This window comes from Microtus oregoni, unplaced genomic scaffold (genome assembly GCF_018167655.1).
Source record: "Microtus oregoni isolate MIOR12 unplaced genomic scaffold, Mior012 000027F_ref0000203, whole genome shotgun sequence".
Lineage (NCBI taxonomy): Eukaryota > Metazoa > Chordata > Mammalia > Rodentia > Cricetidae > Microtus > Microtus oregoni.
The window spans coordinates 20996191-21019646 of NW_024543086.1; the positions used below are offsets into that span (position 1 = coordinate 20996191).

The 23456-nt window shown below is 49.6% G+C and overlaps 1 protein-coding gene across 4 annotated transcripts; it reads left to right on the forward strand.

The window, feature by feature from the left end:
- The first annotated feature begins 5865 nt into the window (after window positions 1-5865).
- Znf205 (zinc finger protein 205) lies at window positions 5866-15212 on the forward strand. 4 transcript variants are annotated; one of them, XM_041676675.1, is made up of 7 exons: window positions 5866-5931; window positions 6468-6604; window positions 8786-8999; window positions 9172-9263; window positions 9735-9855; window positions 12239-12346; window positions 12582-15212. In XM_041676675.1, the coding sequence occupies exons 2-7, from the start codon at window positions 6548-6550 to the stop codon at window positions 13634-13636; spliced, it is 1647 nt and encodes a 548-aa protein (XP_041532609.1). In that variant the 5' UTR covers window positions 5866-5931; window positions 6468-6547; the 3' UTR covers window positions 13637-15212. The 4 variants fall into 4 exon arrangements, with proteins under 4 accessions (XP_041532609.1, XP_041532611.1, XP_041532612.1 ...); XM_041676676.1 differs by lacking the exon at window positions 5866-5931 and adding an exon at window positions 6166-6227; XM_041676677.1 differs by lacking the exon at window positions 12239-12346.
- The last annotated feature ends 8244 nt before the right edge of the window (window positions 15213-23456 follow it).

The following is a 23456-nucleotide window of genomic DNA, read 5'->3' on the forward strand; positions in this document are numbered from 1 at the left end:
CCAAGGGCTTTGTGCATGCACTTTACCAATTGAGTTACATCTGAAACAACTTCTTCTTCTTCTTCTTCTTCTTCTTCTTCTTCTTCTTCTTCTTCTTCTTCTTCTGATGACGACAGGGGCTCTCTCTAAAGAGCTTTGACTGTCCTAGAATCATAGGTAGATCAGGCTGGCCTCGAATTTACAGAGATCTTCCTGCCTCTGTCTCCGGAGGACTGGGATTAAAGTTGTGTGCCACCATGACTGGCCTATCATTTTTCTTTATTTCTCTCAGATTCTGTTATTTTCCCCTATGCTCATCACTTTCCTTCCCATGATCATGTTGCTATATTACCCTAGTCTCCAACTTAGCTTTGTTCTCTTAATTAATAAGTTATTTTCTTCTTGCTTTATGATTCTTCCTTCTAGTGTTCATTATTCCTTAAGACTTTTGAGAGTAGCTTGTAGTTTATTTGTTGAACATAGTGTCTTTCTTGTTCTCACTCAAGCTCAGAGCAGCCTCCAGGTATTGGAGTTGGTATTTGTTTAATGGTTTCCAAAATTGAAACTTTGTTAGTGCCTTCATCCATGACAGCACCTGTGACAAGCTCTGAGGTCGATACAGCTCTAAACAAGTAGCCCACGAACTGGTGCAGGTGGCAGAACTTCTATGGAGTCTTAAATTTAAATTTTGTCCTCAATTAAAAGTCATATTTCTTTGAGGCAGTGGCATGCCTTTAATCCCAGCATGTGGGAGGCAGAGGCACATGGGTGTCTTCAAATGGAAATAGAAATTTCTTTTGCTTATCTTGGGAACTGGAGAGATGGGAGATTAAGAGCACTGGCTGCTCTTCCAGAGGTCCTGGGTTCAATTCCCAACAACCACATGATAGCTCACAATCATCTACAGCAAGATTTAATGCCCTCTTCTGACATTCAGGCAGTACACTGTATACATAATAAATAAATAAATCTTAAAAAAAATTTCAAACTTTGGCAATATGAGAGATCACCCACAGCTACCTCTAAATAAATTCTTGTTCTTTCGCCCCATCTTATTCTTTTTTAAAAAACTTCTTTTAACTTTATTTATTTATATTTATTTAGTATACAGTGTTCTGTTTATATGTGTGCCTAAAGGCCAGAAGAGGGCACCAGATCTCACAACCTCTGGAAGAGCAGTCAGTGCTCTTAACTGCTGAGCCATCTCCCCAGCTCCCTCCCTGCATCTTATTCTTAAGCTGCTAGTCAAATGATTATTTACGACACTAACTATATAACATATGAATTTATTTATTTGAGGCAGGGTCTTGTTAAGTGACTCAAGCTGGCCGTGCAGTCATGCTAGCCCTCCTGTCTCAGCTTCTTAAGGGATGACAATTGAGTCCCACCATGTCCAATTGCATCTTGTTCATCTTGGGTTTTTTTGTTTTTTTGTCTTATTTTTGTCTTTTTGAGACAGGGTGTGTAGCCCTGGCTGTCCTGGAACACACTCTGTAGACCAGCCTGGCCTCGAACTCACAGACCAGTTTGGCCTCGAACTCACTACCCGGCTTACATCGTGTTTTTCTTTTTCCTTTTTCTTTTTTTTTTTTTTGAGACAGAATTTCTCTGTGTGTCACTAGCTGTCCTGGAACTAGCTCTGTAGACCAGGCTGACCTTAAACTCACAGAGATTCACCTGCCTCTGCCTCCCAAGTGCTGGATTAAAGGTGTGCACCACCACCACACAGCTACATCTTTGTGTGTGTGTGTGTGTGTGTGTGTGTGTGTGTGTGTGTTTGAGACAGGGTCACGTGTAGCCAAGGCTAGTCTTGAACTTTCTATGTAGCAGAGGATAGCCTTGAACTCTTGATTCTCCTGCCTCTACTTTCTGTGTGCTGAAAACAGGTGTTTAACATCACACATGTTTTTTATATCTGACTATCTTATTCCTTCACTTTCTCTGGAGCCTTTCTGAGCTTTCAGAGGTAGCTATCGTACACAGCAACTGTGGTAACCTTCTCTCCCAGACCCACTGTGTTCCTAAAGATAATCAGAGTATTCCTCTTGTTCTTCAAACAAGCCTAATAATTTTTGTACATGAAGTACTCAAAACACATTCTCCAACCAAGTCTGCTCAGACACCATTTGATCTACTCCTGGCAACCTCAGGGTGGGATCCACATCTCTGCACACCTTGTTCCTCAGTGGCCTCTTTGTGGAGAAGTTTGATCCAGGAGTCAGGACACAGTACTGTTTTGGACTTGGTCACTCCAGGGACTGCATGAGTACCTTGCTCTCCTCTAGGAGTGAGTCCCCTTGCCCTGCATACTCTCTGCTCCTCATGGACTGAGTACAGGGTGTCCTCTATTCTAGACCTTGACGCGGGTGTGAGTTTACGGTGTGTCTGATTTGAGCCGGTATTACTGGTATACTGGTATTAAGTACATTTCTCTCCACCAGAAGATTCAAATGCCTGGGTAAACAATTCAGAGACAAACTCAGAGTAAATCTCATTCTTCATACTGACCATAGAATCAAGCCAGATTCTGGAATTCCTAAAGCATGTTGTTTACATGATCATCCCACTCTCACTCCCGTGTTCTCTCCCTCTCTCTTATCTACTTTTTTGTGTGTTTTACCTGCATGTATGTATATGAAACTTGTGTGTGCCTGCTGCCAAGGGGGTCAGATGGGGGCATCAGATCCTCTGGAACTGGAGTCACAGAGCTTGTGAGGCACTGGTGGGTGCTGGGAATCCAACCTGGGTCCTCGGTAAGAACAAGTGCTCCTAACCGATGAGCTGCCTCTCCATCCCCACCAAAATCTCTAAGTCTTAGAGTAGAATACCAGCTTGATGTTATAGGGGCCAATCAAATGTGGCCACTTAAGCAAAACTGGTCATGAATGGAGGGAATACAGGTCCAGTGGTGCCAAATGTTCTGATTTTTAAAATTGTACATGTGTATGTATGTAAGTGTAGTATGTGCATGTGTGTGTAGTGTGTGTGTGGTGTGTGCTTATGTGTATGTGTGTAGTATGTGTGTGTAGTGTGTGTATATGTGTATGTATGTGTGTATGTGTGTGTGGTATGTGTATGTGTGTAGTGTGTGTAGTATTGTATGATGTGTGTAGTGTGTATGTATGTGTTAGTGTGTCTCTGTGTGTAGTATGTGTATGTGTGCATGTGTGTAGTGTGTATGCATATGTATGTGTGTGGTGTGTATATGTGTGTAGTGTGTATAGTGTGTGTATGTATGTAGTATGTGTATGTGTGCATGTGTGTGTAGTGTGTGGTGTGTATGTGTGTGTAGTGTGTATGTGTATGCATGTAGTATGTGTGTGTATGTATAGTGTGTGCGTGTGAGTGCAGGAGGATGGTGCAGCATAGAGGACAACCTTGTGGAGTTTGTCCCCTCTTTCCACTTATATATGGTTTCTAGAAACCAAACCCGAATCGTCATACCTTCACAGCAGATACTGCCAGGCATCTCACCAACCCGGATGTTCTGGTTTAAAAAATTCAAATGTAGGCAGGCTGTGGTGGGGCACGCCTTTAATCCCAGCACTCTGGTGGCAGAGGCAGGCAGGGGAGTTCCAGGACAGCCAAGGCTACACAGAGAAACCCTTTCTCAAATGATAAAACAAAAAACTAAATAAATTCAAATATAAAGCTAAATGTATGGCTCATTTGTAAAGTGTTTGCCTACCATAGCTACAACTGAGTTCCATCTTCAGTAGCGTGCACGTGGGCACACACACCCGCACCCTCGGAGAACTCTGGTCATTTTTAATGCTGCGGTTAACTTCCTAGGTTATTCTTTTTGTTTGTTTGTTTTTCCGAGACAGGGTTTCTCTGTAGCTTTGGAGCCTGTCCTGGCACTAGCTCTTGTAGACCAGGCTGGCCTCGAACTCACAGAGATCCACCTGCCTCTGCCTCCCGAGTGCTGGGATTAAAGACATGTGCCACCATCGCCCGGCCCTAAGTTATTCATTTTGTGAATAACTGGAGCATAAAATTGGGGCCTTGCCTGTACTTGACCCGTGCTCTCCATTAATCTGTTCCACAGCCTTTTTGTTTTCTAAGCATTTTACTTTGAGACAGGTTTCACTAAGTTCAGGCAGTCCTTGAACTTGTGACCTTCTGGACTCAGTCTCTTGAGTAATCAGAATACAGCCCAGTGACACCCAGTCTAACAAATTTAAAAAGCTGGTCTACAATAGCTAGTTCCAGGACAGGCTCCAAAGCCACAGAGAAATCCTGTTTCGAAAAACCAAAAAAAAAAAAAAAAAAAAAAAAGCAGTCAAGTCAAGTGGACCCACAGAGCACCCTGGTGGGTTTGTTCAGGGACCAGTGTGACCTTTCTGTTCTTCATTTTTAAGACAAGGTCTTGCTATATAGCCCTAATTTATATGGAACTTCACAGCCCACCTAGGCTGTCCTCAAATTCTTGGTCCTCCTGCCTCGGTCTCCTGATTCTTGGGATTATAGGAACAAACAATGTTCAGCTACTTGTGATTAGCTTTTGGGGTGAAGGGATTAGTCTCAGAAGACTTGGATGAGCCGAAGCCAGCAGGCACGGGACGAATTCCTGTGGACTCCATGGATGCTTCCTCCAGACTAGGGCACCGCCCCTTTGCTGACACGCCCATGCCCATGCTCCGTTCAGGACATTCAATGAAATCTCAATGAAATGGGAAGCACAGTCACTGTCTTCCCTCTCTGGAGACTTAGTTCCTGAGGTCTGAGGGAACAGAGTCTACCAGGCGGTGTCAGGATCTCAGATGACAACTCCTCTTTTTTAGACAACTGAGTAGCCTCTTTTTTTAAATCTATTGTTATTATTTGTGTAGTGCCTGCATATATGGTTATGCTACATGTGCAGGACACCTGGAGTCCAGAAAAGGTGTCAGATCTCTCAGGAATGCCCCTATGAAGGTGCTGGGGATTGAACCTGGATCCTCTGGAAGAGTGGCTAATGCTCTTAACCCTAGAGCTATTGCTTCCCCAGCTCTGTCTTTTTTTAAAAAAAAAAAAAAGTTTGAGGACATAGTGAGAGCCTCAACAAACAAGCAAAACATATATAACATCTTTATTAGTTAGCTGAGGATTTCATACAATGTAGTTTGATCATACTCGTCCCCCACACATTCCCTGTGCTTCTCAAATCCACTCTGGGACAGTTGCTATGCCCCTCTATTACAGAACCTGAGTGGGTTTTGACAAATCCAATTTCTCTCTCATCTTGCAGATGCATAGGGCACCAGGGTGGGCTACAGAGGAACAAATCCTGTTTCCTAAGTGCAGTCAGGGATCCAGACCTCTGCCTCAGTCTGGGAGCACCCACTTAAATGAATCCAGGGGCCTCATAGACAGTATATGCTCTTCCGATGTGCGGGGTGAAGGAGAGAACGGCTCTGCTCCTTCCACTCAGAACAATGGCACTCCTTTAAGGATGACTACAGTCTTTGAATCATCAAACACTCAAGTCTGTCTAAAAATACACCTTCTGGATTGTTTTGTTTGTTTCGTTTGTTTGTTTTGAGACAGGGTTTCTCTGTGTAGTCCTAGCTGTCCTGGAACTCACGCTGTACACCAGGCTGGCCTCGAACTCAGAGATCTGCCTGCCTCTCGAATGCTGGGATTAAAGGCTTGCGCCATAGCCCTGCGTGTCTTCAGCTTTTCTGTCTCAGTGTTCACCGACACTGCTGGATGGAAGTAATCATTGTGAACCGGCACTATGGTTCTGACCCTATCTCCCAAGTCAAGACAGGTGCAGCTGAGGCTGGAGACCCCCTGAACCGGAACCCTCGAAGCTGGGAACCCTGTAAAGCTGCAGTTAAGCAGGAATGGGATCAGGAAGGGACTTCCTGTTGTCCCTAATCCCAGCCTCCACCGGGTTTCCCGGCCCGTTCAGTTCTGGCTGCAAAGACCCGCTCCACCCCCCGGGAGAGGGCCTCCACGACTCCCCAGGTACCTCGGTTGCCTCTGAAAGGGGCGGTTGGGAGGGCTCCTGAAAATCGATTTGTGCAGTCAGCTTGCAGAAAGGGACAGGGTCAAAGGTTGACGGCTTCAGACTGGCCAGAGAGAGTAAGGAGGCTGAACCCAGGATGGGGAAGGTGAGGACAGGACCCACCCGGATCGTGACTAGGACGCACATATCCAGGGAGGAAGCCGCGACTTTGAAAGAACTGCCGATACGGGGATTCCAGGCGGAGCCGTGTCCAGCTGGGGCACACGGCAGCCATCACCTCTCTGGCAACTCTTTTGTAAGCTCTCCGAAGAACTTTCTGCGCCTTAGGACAAGAAACCCTGACTCCGGTTTAGCTCTCACTTTCCCTGAGCAGGCTTACTGAGATTTGAGGTTCTTGCTTCAGTGACAAAGGGGACAATACATTCAGCACGGGACTCCATAGGGTCTGGCAGACCTCATTTGCACGCTGGTCAGACATAAGGAATGCTGGGCACTTGGGAAGTCCCCAGATACTGATTTCTTAACTTTTTTGCAGTATCCTGGCTAAAACCTGGCGGGGGCTTGACGATCAGGGGAGAGAACCATCTGCTGTTCTTCCTCGGGCTGATACAGAAGATGCCTGCAGACAGTAAAAGTATCCTGGCAGCGGAGAGCGAGGAGAGAACCCATGCGGTATGGTGGGGTCCTGGGGAGGGTGGGGTGCCTTGGAATGGAGCAGAGGGGATTTTCAAAACCGCTATCTGGATTAAAGGAAAGGTGAGAGTCACTGTAGGGGTGGGGCTTCCAGATGAGGGCGCTGGGCAGGGGTGTGGGGGAGGAGCGGCATCATGGGAAATATCTCCCAGTGGGTCTTTAGGGTGAGTGTGCTTATGCTGTCTGGTAAGAGGCATGGCGCTCACAGAACACGGGAAAGGCTTCTCCTCCCCGCTCACTTCCTCCTGGGCTATGCCCCCTCATGGCTTACCTCTCTTAGACTGAATTCTAGTTCTGCCTGTAACTGCTGCCTGCCCGTGTGTGTGTGTGTGTGTGTGTGTGGAGGGGGGGGGGGGTGTTGCCACCATTGGGGGTTGAGGCTCTCTGGGCTTGGAGCTAAGGGACTCTGAGTTAGTTTCCGGCCTGCTGTGTGACCCCGGGCCAGTGCCTGACCTGTGGGACCTACTCTTGCTCTGTGTAAAGTTGAGTCATCCGCTTGCTGTTCCTGCCTGAAAGGGATCATGAGTGTGAGAGTCATCTGTAAACAGTTGACCAGCTTGTGTCTGATGTTTACTGGGATACATGAACCAAGAACACCCAGAACTGCTGGACCAGTCAGGAATTTGGGTCGTCCCGCCGAGTTTCACTGTGGCTGTGAATTTAAATATATGCTAGTCCAAGAGCTGCCATTTCATGACGTAGAAGCCCAAAGAATTGTTCCCAGTGTTCATTGTCCCTGCCACAGCAGCTTTTTAGGTGAGGCTCTGACACCCGAGGAGTCTTGTGTATCTGTGTTCTCTTCTGATGTCAGATCCCGTCAGCTACGCCCTGGTGGAGCAACAGCAATGTACTTCACTGCTCTTCGTCCAGAACCTTCTGGAGCAGGCCGCTGTCTCTCAGCCACCAGCTCCTCCTGTCTCGGGCAGGCATTAGAGCAGCTGAGTCTAGGCCACAGTCAGTCCTGGGTATGACGGGATCTGGCCCCAGGAACTCTGAAGGTCCCAGATGAGAGGGAGGAGAATGGCACGTGCTTCCAGCAGAAGGCCAGCGGGTTACACCCTGTTTTAGGTGGGGACTCACTAGGTATCCCCAGCTCAGGGGAAGCTTTGGAGCCCTGCAATTTGGGCCTTCTTTTATCGCTCAGCCTAGATGTGTTGGCTTCCTGTGGCTGCCTGGTAAGTTCCCACTAACCAAGAGACTTAAGCCCACCTAGATTTATTCTCTCACAGTCCTAGAATTCCCTGCGCCCTTGGAAGGCTTTCAGGAAGGGAACCTGGCTCTGCTAGTCTCAGGGCTGTGTATGTGTAGATATAGAGATGTGGCTCCATCTCTGTTCTCTCTGCCTTCTCCTTCTTTTCTTCCTTCTCTCTCTTTTTTTTTTACTTATTTTTATTTAGATGTATATTCGTGTGTGTGTGTGTGTGTGTGTGTGTGTGTGTGTGTGGAGTGTGTGTGAGTGCAGGTGCCTGTGGTCAGAGAGAACATCGGACTCCCTGAATCTGGAGTTACAGGTGGTTCTGAGCTGTCCAACATGAATGCTGGAAACCTAGCTCGGCTCATCCAGAGTAGTCAGTGCTCGTGATTGCTGAGTCATTTTCCCAGCCTCTGTGCCTTTATTCACTTGTTTTTTTTTTTGTTGTTGTTGTATTTAGACAGTGCTGGGGATCAGACCTAGGACCCTAAGCAAGCACTCTGTTACTGAACTGCGTTCTGCAGCCCTGTGTGTGTTTGTGTGCAAGTGTGTGTGTGTGTTACTAAGGACTGAATCTTGCTTCTCATACATACTATGAGCAGTCTCATACTGAGCTACATTTCAGATTCTCCTTTGAATTTTATTTTTGAAACAAGTTTGTTTTGTTTCAAGTTTTTTTGCTAAGTTTTTCATGTGGCCTTGAACACTCCTATAGCCATGGGAGGCCATTGCTACCCTCTCGCTTCAGCTTCCCACATTGGCACCACCAGACCTAACTGTGCCTTCTGTTCTTACCAAGATCTGCATCACTGGATGTAGGGCCCACCCTAAACTTCCAATGGTTTAATCTCAAACTTGCTAACTTCATCATTGCTTTGAAGTGTGCCTTATGTTCGAGTGTGCATTCTACTTGCTGGCTGTCTCTGCCGGAGATCCAGTCTGGCACTGATAGAGAGTGTCATTCCTAGGTTCCAGGTCACGGGCAGTGCTGTGGAGACATGCTCTCTGGGCAGGAGGAGACAGTACCCTTGGGAACCTCTCAGGAGTCAACACTTGTTAAGGCAGAGCCAGAAGAACCACACCCTGAGGGGGCATCACTGGAGGACAGGGCTCTAGGAACTCAGGGCTGGATGCCCCGGAGTCCTGGCTCTAAGGAGAAAGCCCTGTTCCTGCCCAGTGGAGGTAGGAGAAGGGTGAACTTCCTCGGGGAGACATCCTGGGGAGAGTTGAGGGCTTTACTGAGGGAGGGGGAGCCCCAGATTTCCATGTGCATCCTGGCAGCCTTCGAGTGGGTGACTGGGGGAGCATCATGGCCTGGGATGCTGGCTGCTCTGAAGACCCTGTCTTCCTGCAGTTCTTCCCTTAACCTGGATTCCTGTACTTTCCCGAGCCGGAAGGACCAGAGAACAGCAGGTGGCTGCAGCTCTCCTCGCTGCCTGGTCCCAGGTGAGTGTCCCCTGAGGGTCCCCCAGCCTGCCTGGACAGAGCAGGACTCTTCCTGGTCCTCACATGGTATCAGTTTTTTCTGTGATTGGCACAGTGTGTGACTCCAGAGTGCTGCCTCCCATCCTGCGTGGAGTCAGAACCTCCTGCTGCAGGGCTGCTGGGGCCACCCAAGAGCCCTCGCTCACACTCACACGTGGGCTCACATCAGTCCTGTCCTCTGTCCTGTTGTTCTCTGAGAGATGAGCTTAGGGTGGAGACCATGTGGTGGCCTGAGCTGTGGCCATGTACCCGAAAATGCTGCCTTGCTCCTAACCATCACCTCCCGCAGAAGGCCACTCCTGGGTAGCTCTTCTGTCCAGCCTAATCAAAGTGATGAGGTCACTGGGGCAGCAGGTTGAAGGCCTGGCATTGTCATCTTTCTTACCACGCCCACAGCAAACACTGAATGGTGTTGTTTTCACGTTGTCGCAGATGCCGGTGACCTTTGAGGATGTGGCTCTGTACCTCTCCCGGAAGGAGTGGGGAAGGCTGGACCACACACACCAACATTTCTACAGGGATGCAGTACAGGAAAAAAGTGGCCTGGCTTTGGGTAAGGTCTCATCTGCATGGCGCCTTCCGTGGCCACGGGAGTGTTGAAGGCTGCCTGTCGTGGCCTCCCTACCCACCCCTCCACTCCGCTCCCCTTTCCTCTCTTCTTTACATGGACAGCACTGCCCTGCAGAACCTTCCACACAGGTGGAGATGTCTGTGTCAGTCCTAGGATGGTGACCACAAGCAAAGGGCCTGCTGGATTCTAGAAACACGATAGGAGGGATTAATTTTAAACTTTATTTGATCAGCTCAGATTGGAGTTTGGACAGCCAGAGTATTGGGAGTGATGGCTCACACTCCCAGCAGTCAGGAGGCAGAGGCAAAGGCTAGGGGATTGATGCTTCCATATGGAGTTCAGGCCTGCCAGGGCTAAGCAGTGACACTTATCTCAAAGCCAGGCTGGTTGGTGGCTGCGGCACTGCACAGTGTGGGCTCGCTGCATTGTCACAAGTACCGCCGTGTCCCGTCTCAGAGTCCCAGCTTCAGACATGGCCTCTCATCCGGATGTGCCGTCAGCCACCCTCACAGGTCCTTAAGCTAGAAGCATTGCCGCTGCTTCAGAGAACCTATGGGGCAAGATGGCTCCTCCAGGGTGGGGAGGGCTCGCATCTAAGTCCAGGCTTTTGATTCCTCAGTTCCAAACCGATCTTGACAGAAGTTGATATCTTCAGTTCTTCATTGTCATTGATCCATTATGTAGCTACCTCAAGTTTACTGGTTACAGTGGAATCCCTGAGCTTAAGCAGTGTATGTGCGTGTGTGTGTGCGTGTGTGTGTGTGTGCGTGTGTGTGTGCGTGTGAGAGAGAGAGAACCAGAGATTAGCCTGAGAGAAAGAGAACCAGAGGTTAGCCTTGAGTGTTGCTATTTCAGTGCTGTCCACTTTGATTTTTGATATATTTTTCAAGATAAGCTTTCTCTGTGTAGCTCTGGCTGTCCTGGAAGTCACTCTGTAGACCAGTCTGGCCTTGAACTTAAAGATCTGCCTGCTTTTGTCTCCCGAGGGCTGGGATTAAAGGAGTGTGTCACCACTGCCTGGCTCACTTTGATTTTTTTTTTTTTTTTGGTTTTTCGAGACAGGGTTTCTCTGTGGCTTTGGAGCTTGTCCTGGAACTAGCTCTGTAGACCAGGCTGGTCTCGAACTCACAGAGATCCACCTGCCTCTGCCTCCCAAGTGCTGGGATTAAAGGCGTGCGCCACCATCGCCCGGCTCACTTTGATTTTTTTGAGTGAGGGTCTTTGTCTTTCTTCTTTTTTTTTTTTTAATTTATTTGTTTATCATATATACACTTTCCAGAAGAGGGCACCAGATCTCATTACAGATGGTTGTGAGCCCCCATATGGTTGCTGACTGGGAATTGAACTCAGGACCTCTGGAAGAGCAGTCAGTGCTCTTAACCTCGGAGCCATCTTTCCAGCCCTAGAGAGTGTCTTTCATTGGTCTGGAACTCACCAAGTTGTCTCAGCCTGATAGCCATTGAGCTCCAGGTATCCAGACACCATCATTAGGACCACAAGCTTTTGCCACTGTGGCTTTTAATGTGGTTGCTAAGGATGGAACTTGGATCCTCACACAGGCTTAGCTGGAGGCCCCGTGGCCTTGGCAGTTCTATTGATGACTTGGATGGAGGCCCTGAGACCCATTCTGGGCACATCACCCACCCCACTCACGCCTGTAATTATCTCAGGTTTGCTCACTACCATTGTTAGCATTGCCTAGGGCCCAGACCAACAAGTCCCAGCAAACCCTGGACATCAGAGGGAGCTTAAGACTCAAGCGGGCCCTAACTAATGACCTAACAAATTCCTGTCTTCCATTGAGGTATGGGAGTCACAGCCCTCTGCTCTTACTGACTATACCAAACTCCTCAAGGACACAACAGTGTGTCCCTGGTAGCAAGCCACACAGGGAAGCACCTTACCACTCAGCCACACAGGCAAGCACCTTACCACGCAGCCATACTCCAGCCCTTCTAAAAGAATAAATGTATTTATTTATCCATTTGTTTAAATTTTGTTATGAGACAGGGTCTCTTATAGTGCAGGGTAGCCTTGAACTCGTCATGTAGCTGAGGATGGCCTTAAACTCCTAACCTTCCTTTCTCCACCTCCTAAGTGCTGGAATTCCACAGATGCGCCACTAAACCTGTGTAGTTTTGAATGGCCTTGAGCTCAGGCCCTCCCTCAGCCTCCTAGGGGCCGGTGTCTGTGCCTGGCTCTAAAGGAAATTTGTGAGTGTCTTTTGTTTTGCCTTAGGTTTCCAAGGCTCTTGTTCCCCCTTTTTCCTCACAGTCCAGTGGGGCTGGAGACGGGTATGATGGGAGAAGTGTGGTTTGGGGGTGATTCCACGACTGGACAGAAGCACACTTCTCTTTCTGGACAGGGTTTCCGTTTAGCAGACCTTTCTGGGTCCCCCAAGTTCAGGGGAAGGGCGAGGTGGCAAGTTCCAGCAGACCAACAGGAGCTGAGGAGAGGCGAGGCCTTGGCTCAGGTGAGGGCCTTAGCAAATACCTTCCTGGGTTTGGGGCTCCCCCTTGTGGGTGTGGATGCAGGACTCTCCAGATCTCTCTACTGCTGGAGGGTGGCTCTTGTCTTGAGGGGTTCCATGGCTTCCCCTTGCCTTTTCCTGACTCCCAGAATCTAGCTCCCGGGTTTTTAGCTCTGCCTTCCCATCTCGCGGGCTCTCCAGAAGGTTGTTCCCAGCTGGCAGTCCTGTCTTTTTACAGGAGCTGTGGAAATGGGGAAGTTGGTACCAACCCTAGCCATGGCAGCCCTAGGGGATGAGAAACCCTTAAGGACCAGGGCCAGGTGGGCTCCAGGGGAAGAGCCACGGTGTGGTCAGCAAGTGGCTAGCGGCCTAGATGCAAAGATGACCAGAGACGCTGGAGAAGCCAGGCAACCAAAGCCATCCCCACCCAACACATATCCTCTCAAGACCCCAAAGGACGGCGGTCCAGAGAAGCCCAGTGAGGAGGAGGGTGTCCTGGAAAGTGGCGAGGAGGGTCTGGTCCCTGACGGTGGAACAGGCAAGATGTACACGTGCACACAATGCGGCAAGGGCTTCAGCTGGCACTCGCACCTGGTGACGCACCGGCGCACGCACACCGGTGAGAAGCCCTATACCTGCACCGACTGCGGCAAGCGCTTCGGCCGCAGCTCACACCTCATCCAGCATCAGATCATCCACACGGGCGAGAAGCCCTACACCTGCCCCTCATGTTGGAAGAGCTTCAGCCACCACTCCACACTGATCCAACACCAGCGTATCCACACCGGTGAGAAACCCTACGTGTGCGACCACTGTGCCAAGCGCTTCACCCGCCGCTCGGACCTAGTCACACACCAGGGCACGCACACCGGCGCCAAGCCGCACAAGTGCCCTATCTGCGGCAAATGCTTCACTCAGAGCTCTGCTCTGGTCACACACCAGCGCACCCACACCGGCATCAAGCCCTACCCGTGCCCGGAGTGCGGCAAGTGCTTCAGCCAGCGCTCCAACCTCATCGCGCACAATCGCACACACACGGGCGAGAAGCCATACCACTGCCTTGACTGCGGCAAGAGCTTCAGCCATAGCTCGCACCTCACTGCCCACCAGCGCACCCACCGCGGTGTGCGGCCCTATTCCTGCCCACTCTGTGGCAAGAGCTTCAGCCGCCGCTCCAACCTGCACCGGCATGAGAAGATCCACACGACCGGACCCAAGGCTCTAGCCATGCTCATGCTGGGGGCGGCGGCGGCGGCAGGGGCGCTCACTGCACCCCCATCTGCTCCCACTTAGAAGCCAAAGAGCGAGCAAGCAGGGAGAACACCCAGGGAAGCTGGGTCAGTTCTCGCTGGTGCTAGGACACTGCGTCCTCGCCAGTAGGATGGACAAGGGTGAGGGCGGGAAGCTGTAAGGTGCCATTGCTGGCACCAGGTGGGACATGGTGATGGGAGGAGAAGGGAAAGCACTCTAGCTGCAGATTAAAGGCCCTGGATTTCAAGCTGTGGCCTGTCGCTCTATCTGCCCGGTTCTTAAGCCGATCTCCGAGCATCGGCAGCTCTTGGTTCTCTCAGGTGTCCCTGAGTCACCACTTTTGCCCTGGGAAGCCTCTCGTGCCTAACCTTGTCTCGGATCAGGGACCATTTGTCAGAGCTTTGGAGCCTGTCCTGGAACTAGCTCTTGTAGACCAGGCTGGCTTCGAACTCATAGAGATCCGCCTGCCTCTGCCTCCCGAGTACTGGGATTAAAGGCGTGCGCCACCACCGCCCAGCCATTGGGACATTTTTTAGGAAATTAGTTTTTGTGGTTGTTGTTGGTGTCTATATATGTGTATGCGTGGGGTGCGCATGTGCCACGTTGCACCTGTGGAAGTCCAAGGACAGCTTTTACAATTGGTTCTCTACCATGTGGGCTCCAGATATGGAACTCAAGTTGTCAGGCTTGGTTGGCAGTAGATGTGTTTTCCTGCTAAGACATCTGATTTTGTTTTTCGAGACCAAATTTCATGTAGGGTAGCTGGAAACAATCTTTGTTACCGATGCTCCTTGCCTCTACCTCCTAGGTACTTAGATCATAGGTGCAAACCACCCAGCTCATCTTGGGACCATAGGTCTGTAAACAAAGGCTCTGAGTTCAGCTTCCCAGCTGGAAGACAGCCAGTCACTTCTGAAAGTGGAGCCGGGGAAAGGGGGTCCCTTCAACTTGCATCATGTCACAAGGGACCTTGGCTCTCACTGAGCCCTATCCTCTCCTTTGGCTTTCATGTCGGGAACCTGGAGCAGGGAAACTCGTTTCCTGTCTACTGAATTGGATCACCTTCCTCGAGCTCCTGGCTATTTTGTGGGTATCTCTTCCATTTGCTTATGCTGGGGCCTGCCAGGGAAACCAAGAAGTCCTCACCAGGGACCACTCTCCCCTCTCATGCCTTCTGCAGCTACTACCAACCCTGCTGCTCACTTCCTTGGGATGTGCCATTTATAATGTGTGGTACCTTCCCATTTGGCTTTGAACAAAAGTTCTGATTCTTAACCCCTGTGGCATCCATTCCATCTGCTCCTTTCTGAACCCAGGGCCCAGCCTTATCCTGCACTGTGGCTCAGCTGCCACGAGAACACTCAGCTCTGATACCCAGAGAGGCCTCAGGGAACTGCATGCTGTCTGCAGCTCTGGGTGGTGCCTACCTTCTAAGGGAAACAGTTCTGTAGCTTGAATAGGATACAGAGAATAGTAACAATGGCTGCCCAGGCTTGGACAGAGCCAGCGGATCTGTTGTGTGTGTTGTCTACGTTACCTCTACTCTCTGGCAGGGTTTGCTGCCTCGGTTTTGTTTGTTTGTTTTATTTGTCTGTTTCACGTGCATTGGTGTTTTGTCTGCACGTCTGTCTGTTTTGTTTGTTTGTTTGTTTGTTTAGACAGTGTCTTACTATGTAGCCCTGGCTATCCTGAACCTTGCCTAGGAGACAGAGGCAGGCAGATCTCTGAGCTCAAGGCCAGCCTGGTCTACAGAGCAAGTTCCAGGACAGCCAGAGCTACACAGAGAAATCCTGTCTCAAACAAAGGTTTTATTTAGACAGGATCTCAGCCACCTGAAGCTGACCTGAAACTCACTGTGTAGTTAGGGATGACACTAACCACTGGCTCTGCCCACAAATTGCAGGATTACAGATGTGCTCTACCTAGCACACCTGGCTAGAGGGTCCTTTGTCAGAGGTCAGAAAGACAGACTGCTCTTGTCTTTCCTCTCTCTTGTCTGTGGACAAGTGTCGCTCAGCCAGCGATGGAATGTCTCTGTGTGGCTCAGAGTGAGGGGCTGAGGGGGCTCCCACCTGTGAGGTGAGCTTCTCTCCTAGGACCCTAGGACCCTTTAATGAAGGCCAGAGACTGCTTGCAAAGACTTGTGGGAATCCACTGGACCTTAGCGTACTGGCTCACTTGCATGATGGCTATTGTTGGCTGTGATTTCAGTTCCTCAGGCCGGATGCCTGGTGCACTGGGGGGGCAGGAAGCGAGTGCGTTCAGAAAAGAGTGGCACTGGGTCGAGAGAGATGGCTCAGCGGTTAAGAGCACTGCCTGCTCTTCCAAAGGTTCTGAGGTCAATTCCCAGCAACCACATGGTGTAATGAGATCTGGTGCCCTCTTCTGGACTGCAGGCATACATGCAGAAAGAATACTGTATGCATAATAAATAATTTAAAAGAGTGGCACCTTGGGAGCTGATGATTTGGTGGGTGGTGGGGTGTCACGAGAAGGTAGGAAGCCTGACGAGGGTCTTGATATCTGAGGGCTCATGCCACAGCTGAACGCCTAGTATACTAGTGTGCTACTGAGAAGAGCGAGGACAGCGAACACATTTCCTTCTGAGCTTCCTGCACCATGGCTCAGGGTCTTGGTGGAAGAAGAGTCGGGTAGAGGTGGAGGCCTGTGGATGCAGCTCTGGGCTAGGATTCCCTAGAGCTCTTTACGGGGTCAGGAATCTGACTACGACTTTTCCGGAAACCCTCCCTCCCTGTCCTCAGCCAGTCAGTTGCCAGGGAGATGGACGCCAGGAAAACCAACTAATCACCGTCGACGCTAGTCCAAGCAGCGCGCTATCGAGCCGCGCGGTTGTCCAGGCAACCGTTCCGGTTACTGTTCCTAAGTGGTCCTGTTTTCCAGTCTTTCAGTCTTCATGCTCCACCCTCAGAGGAACCAAAGACTGCTCACTGACTCCTGTCAGCTGCCTCACCTCACCGGGGCTCTTAGGGCTGTGACCCTGGCTTGCCTGAAACTCTCTCTAGAGAGATCAGGCTGGACTAGAACGTGTAGCGATCTCTCCCCTCTGCCTTTCACATGATGGGATTATAGGTGTATACCACTAGGCCCAGCTTTTATTTATTTACTCTTTTGATTCAGATAATTAAATTTTGTCTTCATACGGTTTGTGTTTAATTCTGTACGTGTATATTCATATTAAAGTTTGACATGTAAAAACTAGTAAACTTTTTAGCATAGTAAAAAAAACCCAGCTGATTATAGAAATATATATTTGCTCAGTGTTGGTGGCACACGCCTTTAATCCCAGCACTTGGGAGGCAGAGGCAGGCAGACCTCTGAGTTTGAGGCCAGCCTGGTCTACAGAACAAGGTTCAGGCCAGCCAGGACTGCACAGAGAAAACTTGTCTTGAAAACAACCAAAATTTTGTTGTTGTTGTTGTTGTTTGAGACAGGGTTTCTCTGTGTAGCTTTAGAACCTGTCCCAGAACTTGCTCACAGAGATCCACCTGCCTATGCCTCTGGAATGCTGGGATTAAAGGCCTGCACCATCACTGCCCGGCTCAATTGTTTTATGTGTATTTATCAAGTGTGGGACTTTTCTCCCCTTCTTCCCTTCCTTCCTTCCTTCCTTGTAGTAATATGGGGCGGCAGGGCTGCGTCCCCCACACCCGGCCGCCCACATGGCTAGCTTATGCTCCGAAATAACAACACACAAACTGTATTCTTTTAATCACTGCTTGGCCCATTCTCTTCTAGGCTAATTCTCACATATTAATTTAGCCCATTCCTAATCATCTGTGTGTAGCACCCCAAGGTGCGCTTACCGGGGAGATTCTAGCCTAGTCCATCCTGGGTCCGAGCTTCATCCCGGGAGCAGGGCATGGCGTCTCTCTCAGGCGTCTGCTCCTGCGAGGAAAGCGGTCGAGTCTCCGAGCTCACTTCCTCTTCCTCCCAGCATTTTGTTCTGTTTACTCCTCCCACCTATCCTCTAACCAATAAAATGGGCCAGGGCAGTGCCTTTATTAGCCAATGACCTTCCTCCATCACTTCCTTCCTCCCTCCTTCCTTCCCTCCATCCCTCTCTTTCTCTTTCTTCTTTTTGGGGACAGGGTCTCTACATAGTCCTGGCTGTCCTGGAACTCACTATGTAGACCAGGCTGGCTTTGAATTCAGAGATTCACCTTCCTCTGTCTACCAAGAGTTGGGATCAAGCACAACCACACTTGGCAGCATTTTCTTTTTTATGCGTATGAATATTTGTCTTTATGCATTTCAGCATACCAGGTGCATGGCTGGTGCCCGTGGGGGCCAGAAGAGGGCGTCAGAGCCCTGGAACTGGAGTTACAGACAGTTGTGAGCTAATGTATGGGTGCTGGGAATTGAACCCGAATCCTCTGGAAAAGCAGCCAGTTCCCCCCAAGACTGAGCTGTCTCTCTAACTCTGTAGTTCAGAGGACGACTTTTCTCCTTCCACCACGTGGGCCCCGGGGATGGAGCACAGGCTGTCAGTTGTCTTTACCTGGAAAGTCATCTCACAGGGTCTTGCTCTGGAGGTTTCACAAGCCCAGTCCCTCTTTGTGGTGGACAGTGAAGGACCAGACCATGGGACTTTACATTTTTCTCCACAAATCCACATTTTGGGCAGGCAGACTGTTCTCATCACCATCTCTTAGTTTACTGGCCCTGGAGATTCTAATGTTGGAGAATAAAAACCCAAAATGGTTGCACGGGCCAGGAAAGCTGAGACTTAAAAACACAGAAACAAACAGAGACCGAGTCACACAGAGAGAGACAGACGGAGACACGGCCACTCTTGATACAAGAGTGCCAATGCCACTTTATTGTGCTCAGGGGCACCTGATATAGAAATCCCTAGCCACGCCCAGCTCTGGGGATCTCTCCGCTGCAGACTCATCAGAACCCTCTCCCCTGCCATCAAGGTCTTGTGCTCAGAGCAGCTGCAGGCAAAGAAAGTCAAGGGCCGGGATCTATAGCTCCCAACACTGGAGATTCTGCTATCTGTGGTGTGGGGCTGGGCATGGGCTCTGGGCTATGTGAGGGCTAAAGAAGATACTGTGTCTGCGCCTGCCCATGAGTAAACACTAAAAGTTATCAGCTTGAGGTTTGCGACTGACTTTGGGTCCTCTGCCTCTGGGACATCTCCCTCTAGATCCTGATTCTGTTCTGGACTCTAGTTCTAGATTCTGTCAAGCTGATTTTTGGAGTATTTTGGAAGTTGGATTATTTTGAATTCCAGAAGGGCTGACCAGTCGCTGGCAGTATAAAATCAGACCCTGTTTTCTTCCCAGAACTCCTTTTCAAAAAGCCGTCTAAAAACTAAGTCAGGTGACACAAGACCTCTAGAACAATGTTACTTCTCAGCATCTACTCAGTCCTGAAGCCGGGCTGCTGGCCCTGAAGCTGCGGGACAGCGTGGCCGACACTGCCATCTTGTGGCCACACACGAGGAGCCGCTGCAGCCTGAGGAGCCCGTGAGACCGGCTCCCACCAATGTGACTTCTTGGGGTTGGGGGTACTGCCCGCGGCCCCTCAGTGGCTTCTTTATACTGGGGTGCTCGCTGCCACTAGGGTGAGTTCTATTCTTTGCAATTTTTGCTTTCGATTGATGGAAAGCAAAATGAAAAAGAAAACAACCAACACTTCCTTTTGAACAGCCATTGTTTTGTGTGACCTCTGCAAAAAGTCCTGAGGTGGAATTGGCTTTCAAAAACGGAGACGGAAGATGAATGACGTGTGGATCCAGCAGAGCCAGCATCTGGAAGGAGGGTGAGAGATCGGGCTTTGTTCCGGGTTTGGACTTTTGTGAGTGACCACCGGATGGAGTGGAAAGGTTCACATGTAACTCTCTCAAGCGGATGCACCCGGACACCGCATCGCGGAGCAATAAATCGTGCTTGGGAGCCGGTAGGGGCTCCGGAGCTGTGGCAGGCAAGGCAGTGGTATGATCTCTGGATGAGGAGGGAGCGGGTGATTCAGAACTCTCCTCAGTTGGCTGGACAGGAGGAACTAGGGCTGACCTTTAGGCTTTTGGCTGCGGTGCAGCCTAGAGGACTGAGCTGGAACCCAGGGACATTTAGGACAAGATAGGAGGTAGGTATAAGGTCTGCTGGACAGACTAGTTGTAACTATCGAGCCGCTGAACCTGTTTTGAGGGGCTTTGAGCTCTTCTGATGGATCTGAGGACTTGAGTCTCTGCACCTTCCAGATTTTGACTGCCAGTTTTGCAGGGACCCTGAGCCCAGAAACTGCACTAAGATTTTTTAGCATCTTGGGCCTGTGCCAGGCTGGGATTTAAAAGCTTGCCTGTTAGCCGGACGGTGGTGGCGCATGCCTTTAATCCCAGCACTCGGGAGGCAGAGGCAGACGGATCTCTGTGAGTTTGAGGCCAGCCTGGTCTACAAAGGGAGTTCCAGAACAGGCTCCAAAGCTACAGAGAAACCCTATCTCGAAAAATAAATAAATAGGGCTGGAGAGATGGCTCAGCGGTTAGGAACATTGCCTGCTCTTCCAAACGTCCTGAGTTCAATTCCCGACAACCACATGGTGGCTCACAAACCATCTGTAATGAGGTCTGGTGCCCTCTTCTGGCCTGCAGGCATGCACACAGACAGAACACTGTATACATAATAAATAAGTAAATAAATAAATATTAAAATAAATAAATAAATAAATAAATTCTTGCCTATTCCTCCTGGGCCATCTGTTGTTCAGTGACACAGGATTGCCCCTTCTAAGCTTTCCTACTCGCCCTACCCCGGGCCTTCTAAGATTTAGAAGATGCAATACTCAAATGGGTTGGGTCATCAGACTCATGTTTCTGAGAATTAGCAGCCCGGGCCTTCTGGGCAGCTCCAGCGGGAACTGGCATGCCATCCTGCCTTTGGGGAACCATCAAAGCTGCTAAGGAGGGCCAGAGTGAGAGTTTGTGGCAAGCTCCAAGGCGAAGGCTGAGGACGTGCTGGTGGCTCCGGTCTTGCAGTGTGTGTGTGTGGCAGTGTGTGTGTGTGTGTGTGTGTGTGTGTGTGTGTGTGTGTACGTGTGTGGATCAGGCAGCACTTGGGCTCCACTTATGAGACTGCATCATTTACCTAGGGATCTGTGCCACATCCATGGCTGTCTCGCCTGTGTGGCAAAATGCCTCTCAGGTGGTGGCCGTCTCAAAATGAGGGGCTTGTGCTTCCTGGAGCTTGGCCCCCAACGGCTCCCTGGCAGTCTGCTCAAGTTGTGGTGCCTGATTAGCCTCAATGACCTCGTTCACTTTGTTCCTGGCGATGGTTTCTTGCATTGGCTCTGCTATCCTTTCTTCTGTTCTACTTTTCTCTTGACAAAAACTTAATCTGTTCAAGGAACCAGGAAACATTCCCAAGGGCTCCTTGAATACGTAGGGACTGATGAGTCAGTGCCCTCCCTTGATTCAGGCCATTAATGTTATGATTAAGAGTCCGGCTCGCTCTCTGGGGGAATTTATGGATACCCTAGAACAGAAAGGGCTCATGATAGATTTGGTAGAAGATGGGTGAATTATGAAGGAAAATGTATGGAATGGCAAGAGTTACCATTTATGGAGAGGCTAGCCAGAATGAGAAACCCTGGTGCATTTTAGATAGGGAAGAAAGGCAGGCTATTCTTGACAATATGAAGCCAGCCATTCAATATTGGAGCAAACCCTGGGGGTGGAATCCTGAAGAACGGTGTTTGGGTTACCTTGGTTACCTTGAGGGCAGATATGATTTAGGGCCATGAAAAAGCACAGTTAATTAGTGGTGTGAGACGAATTTCAAAGAAAAGCTCTGCCTACCTGGCCCTGACCGCAAGACTTGCTGAGAATAATCAACTGCTTGTAATCATTTTTCTATGTAAGCTTTTATGTCTGCCAACTTCCTTCTGTAATCTCATAAAAATGATGCTTGAATTTTAGTAAAATTGCAGCAGAGTCAAATCTTTTTTAGAGTTGTGTCTGTCATTCGCCGAATCCTGGGTTCTCCTAAGCCTTCACCCTGCTCTCCTTCGGTCTTCAATCTCCAAGAGAGTCAGTCCGCGGCAGATCTGCTTTGTGGAATAAGCAACATTCTCTTTTCTCAAGCCAGCTTCTGTTGTTGCAGAAACTGAGCTCACACTATGGACCATCTACTGGTGGCAGTGGGGTGGGGAATGGGAGCAGGGGGTACCTGGAAGTCCTGCTTGGAAGCAGCCAGGGGAATCTGAGCTGGAAGCTGTGGAAGCCTGGATACCTGTTTCATCTTTCAGGATGACACAGGCAGCTCAGATGACAGGAAGCAATCGTAGACTCACTACCTATGGAGAGCCAGAGGTCCTAGGCTCTGCACAAAGACCCTGAAACCCTTGAGGAAGGTGGCTAGCCTTCAAGTCATACAAGTTACATATGATCAAGCAACACTGTGATCAGGCTTGGAGGGCACGAATGAATCAGGGCTTCTCCACAACACACATGAGAAGCTCAGCTCCCCTAAACCACAGCTCAGGGGCTCTTCCCATCCAGAGCTGTCTGTCCTTCTGATGGACACCACGGGGCGTCTTCAGTCCTCACCTTACTTGACTTTTGGGGGGGCACAGGTACACCTGCACTCACACACGCACACACAACTTACAAGGTATAGGATAGAGTAAAAAGGATTCACTTAAATACATTTTTTTTTGGTCTGGATGTAAATAAAATACCTCTGCAGTGGATGGCACTGTTTGTGTCTAGAAAGGAGATGCAGGTGAGGGGGACTAAGAGGAGATTTCGCTGTAAGCACTTTACATTTGGAAGCTTGCACATAAATTATCAAATTATCAATGCAGAGGAAAAATGTCAAAAGATGGACCGCTCACTGTGGGTGGTATGTGGGCTGATGGTCCTGGATGCTCTAAGAAAGCAGGCTGAGCAAGCCATGAAGAGCAAGCCTGTAAGCAGTATCCTCCATGGCTTCTGCATCAGCTCCTGCCTCCAGGTTCCTGCTCTATTTGAGTTCCTGTCCTGACTTCCCTCAGCAATAGATAAAATGGAGTGTGGCCTGAGAATTCTAAGCTGAAATAAGTCCTTTCCTCCCAAGGTCGTTTAAGGTTGTGGTGTTTTATAACAGTCACAGAAAACCTAAGACAGTGTTTAATGGGGTAGTTTAGATTTTCCAAGTTGAAAAGGAGATAGTCATAGCCACACACCAATGCAAAAACACTTAATTTTATTTTATTTTATTATTTGTTTGTTTGTTTATTGGTAGACGGGGCTTCTCTGTGTAGTCCTGGCTGTCCTGGAACTTATTCTGTAGACCAGGCTGTCCTCAAACTCAGAGCCCACCTGCCTCAACCTCCCAAGTGCTGGGCTTAGCGGTGTGCACCACCACCCTGGTTCTTAATGTTCTTTTTTTACAGTTCTTTCTATTTCTTGTCACTGTGTTACCAGTTCAGCCTTTACTACTCCAACTAGCCAAGACCACTCAAGAGTTTCCCTGGAACTAATATAGCAACACCAGGAGAGATGACACTAGTATCTCCCAGTCTGCTGTGCACCCAATGGGTCTGCTTATATGCCGTGGGGAGGGGTGTTTGGACAATCACAGCCTTGTCTTTTAGCAATCAATCACAACAGAGAGAAGTGCTCCCTATGTAGCCGTGGTGGACGGGGCTTCAGGCTTATCTAGAATTCAGAGGCTGGCAAGAACTGACGCCTGTCTCAAACAGCCCCAGTGGAGGCTCCTCAGCTTTTATCTACGTGTAGTTTTCTCAAGGTGTCCACTGAGTGGACGTTCCAGATAGCTGGTCACTCCGGCTGGCTGTGTGACTAACAATCCTTTTGCTCAAGGCGACGGGGGCTACAAGGGAGAGTCCAACGGTTTGT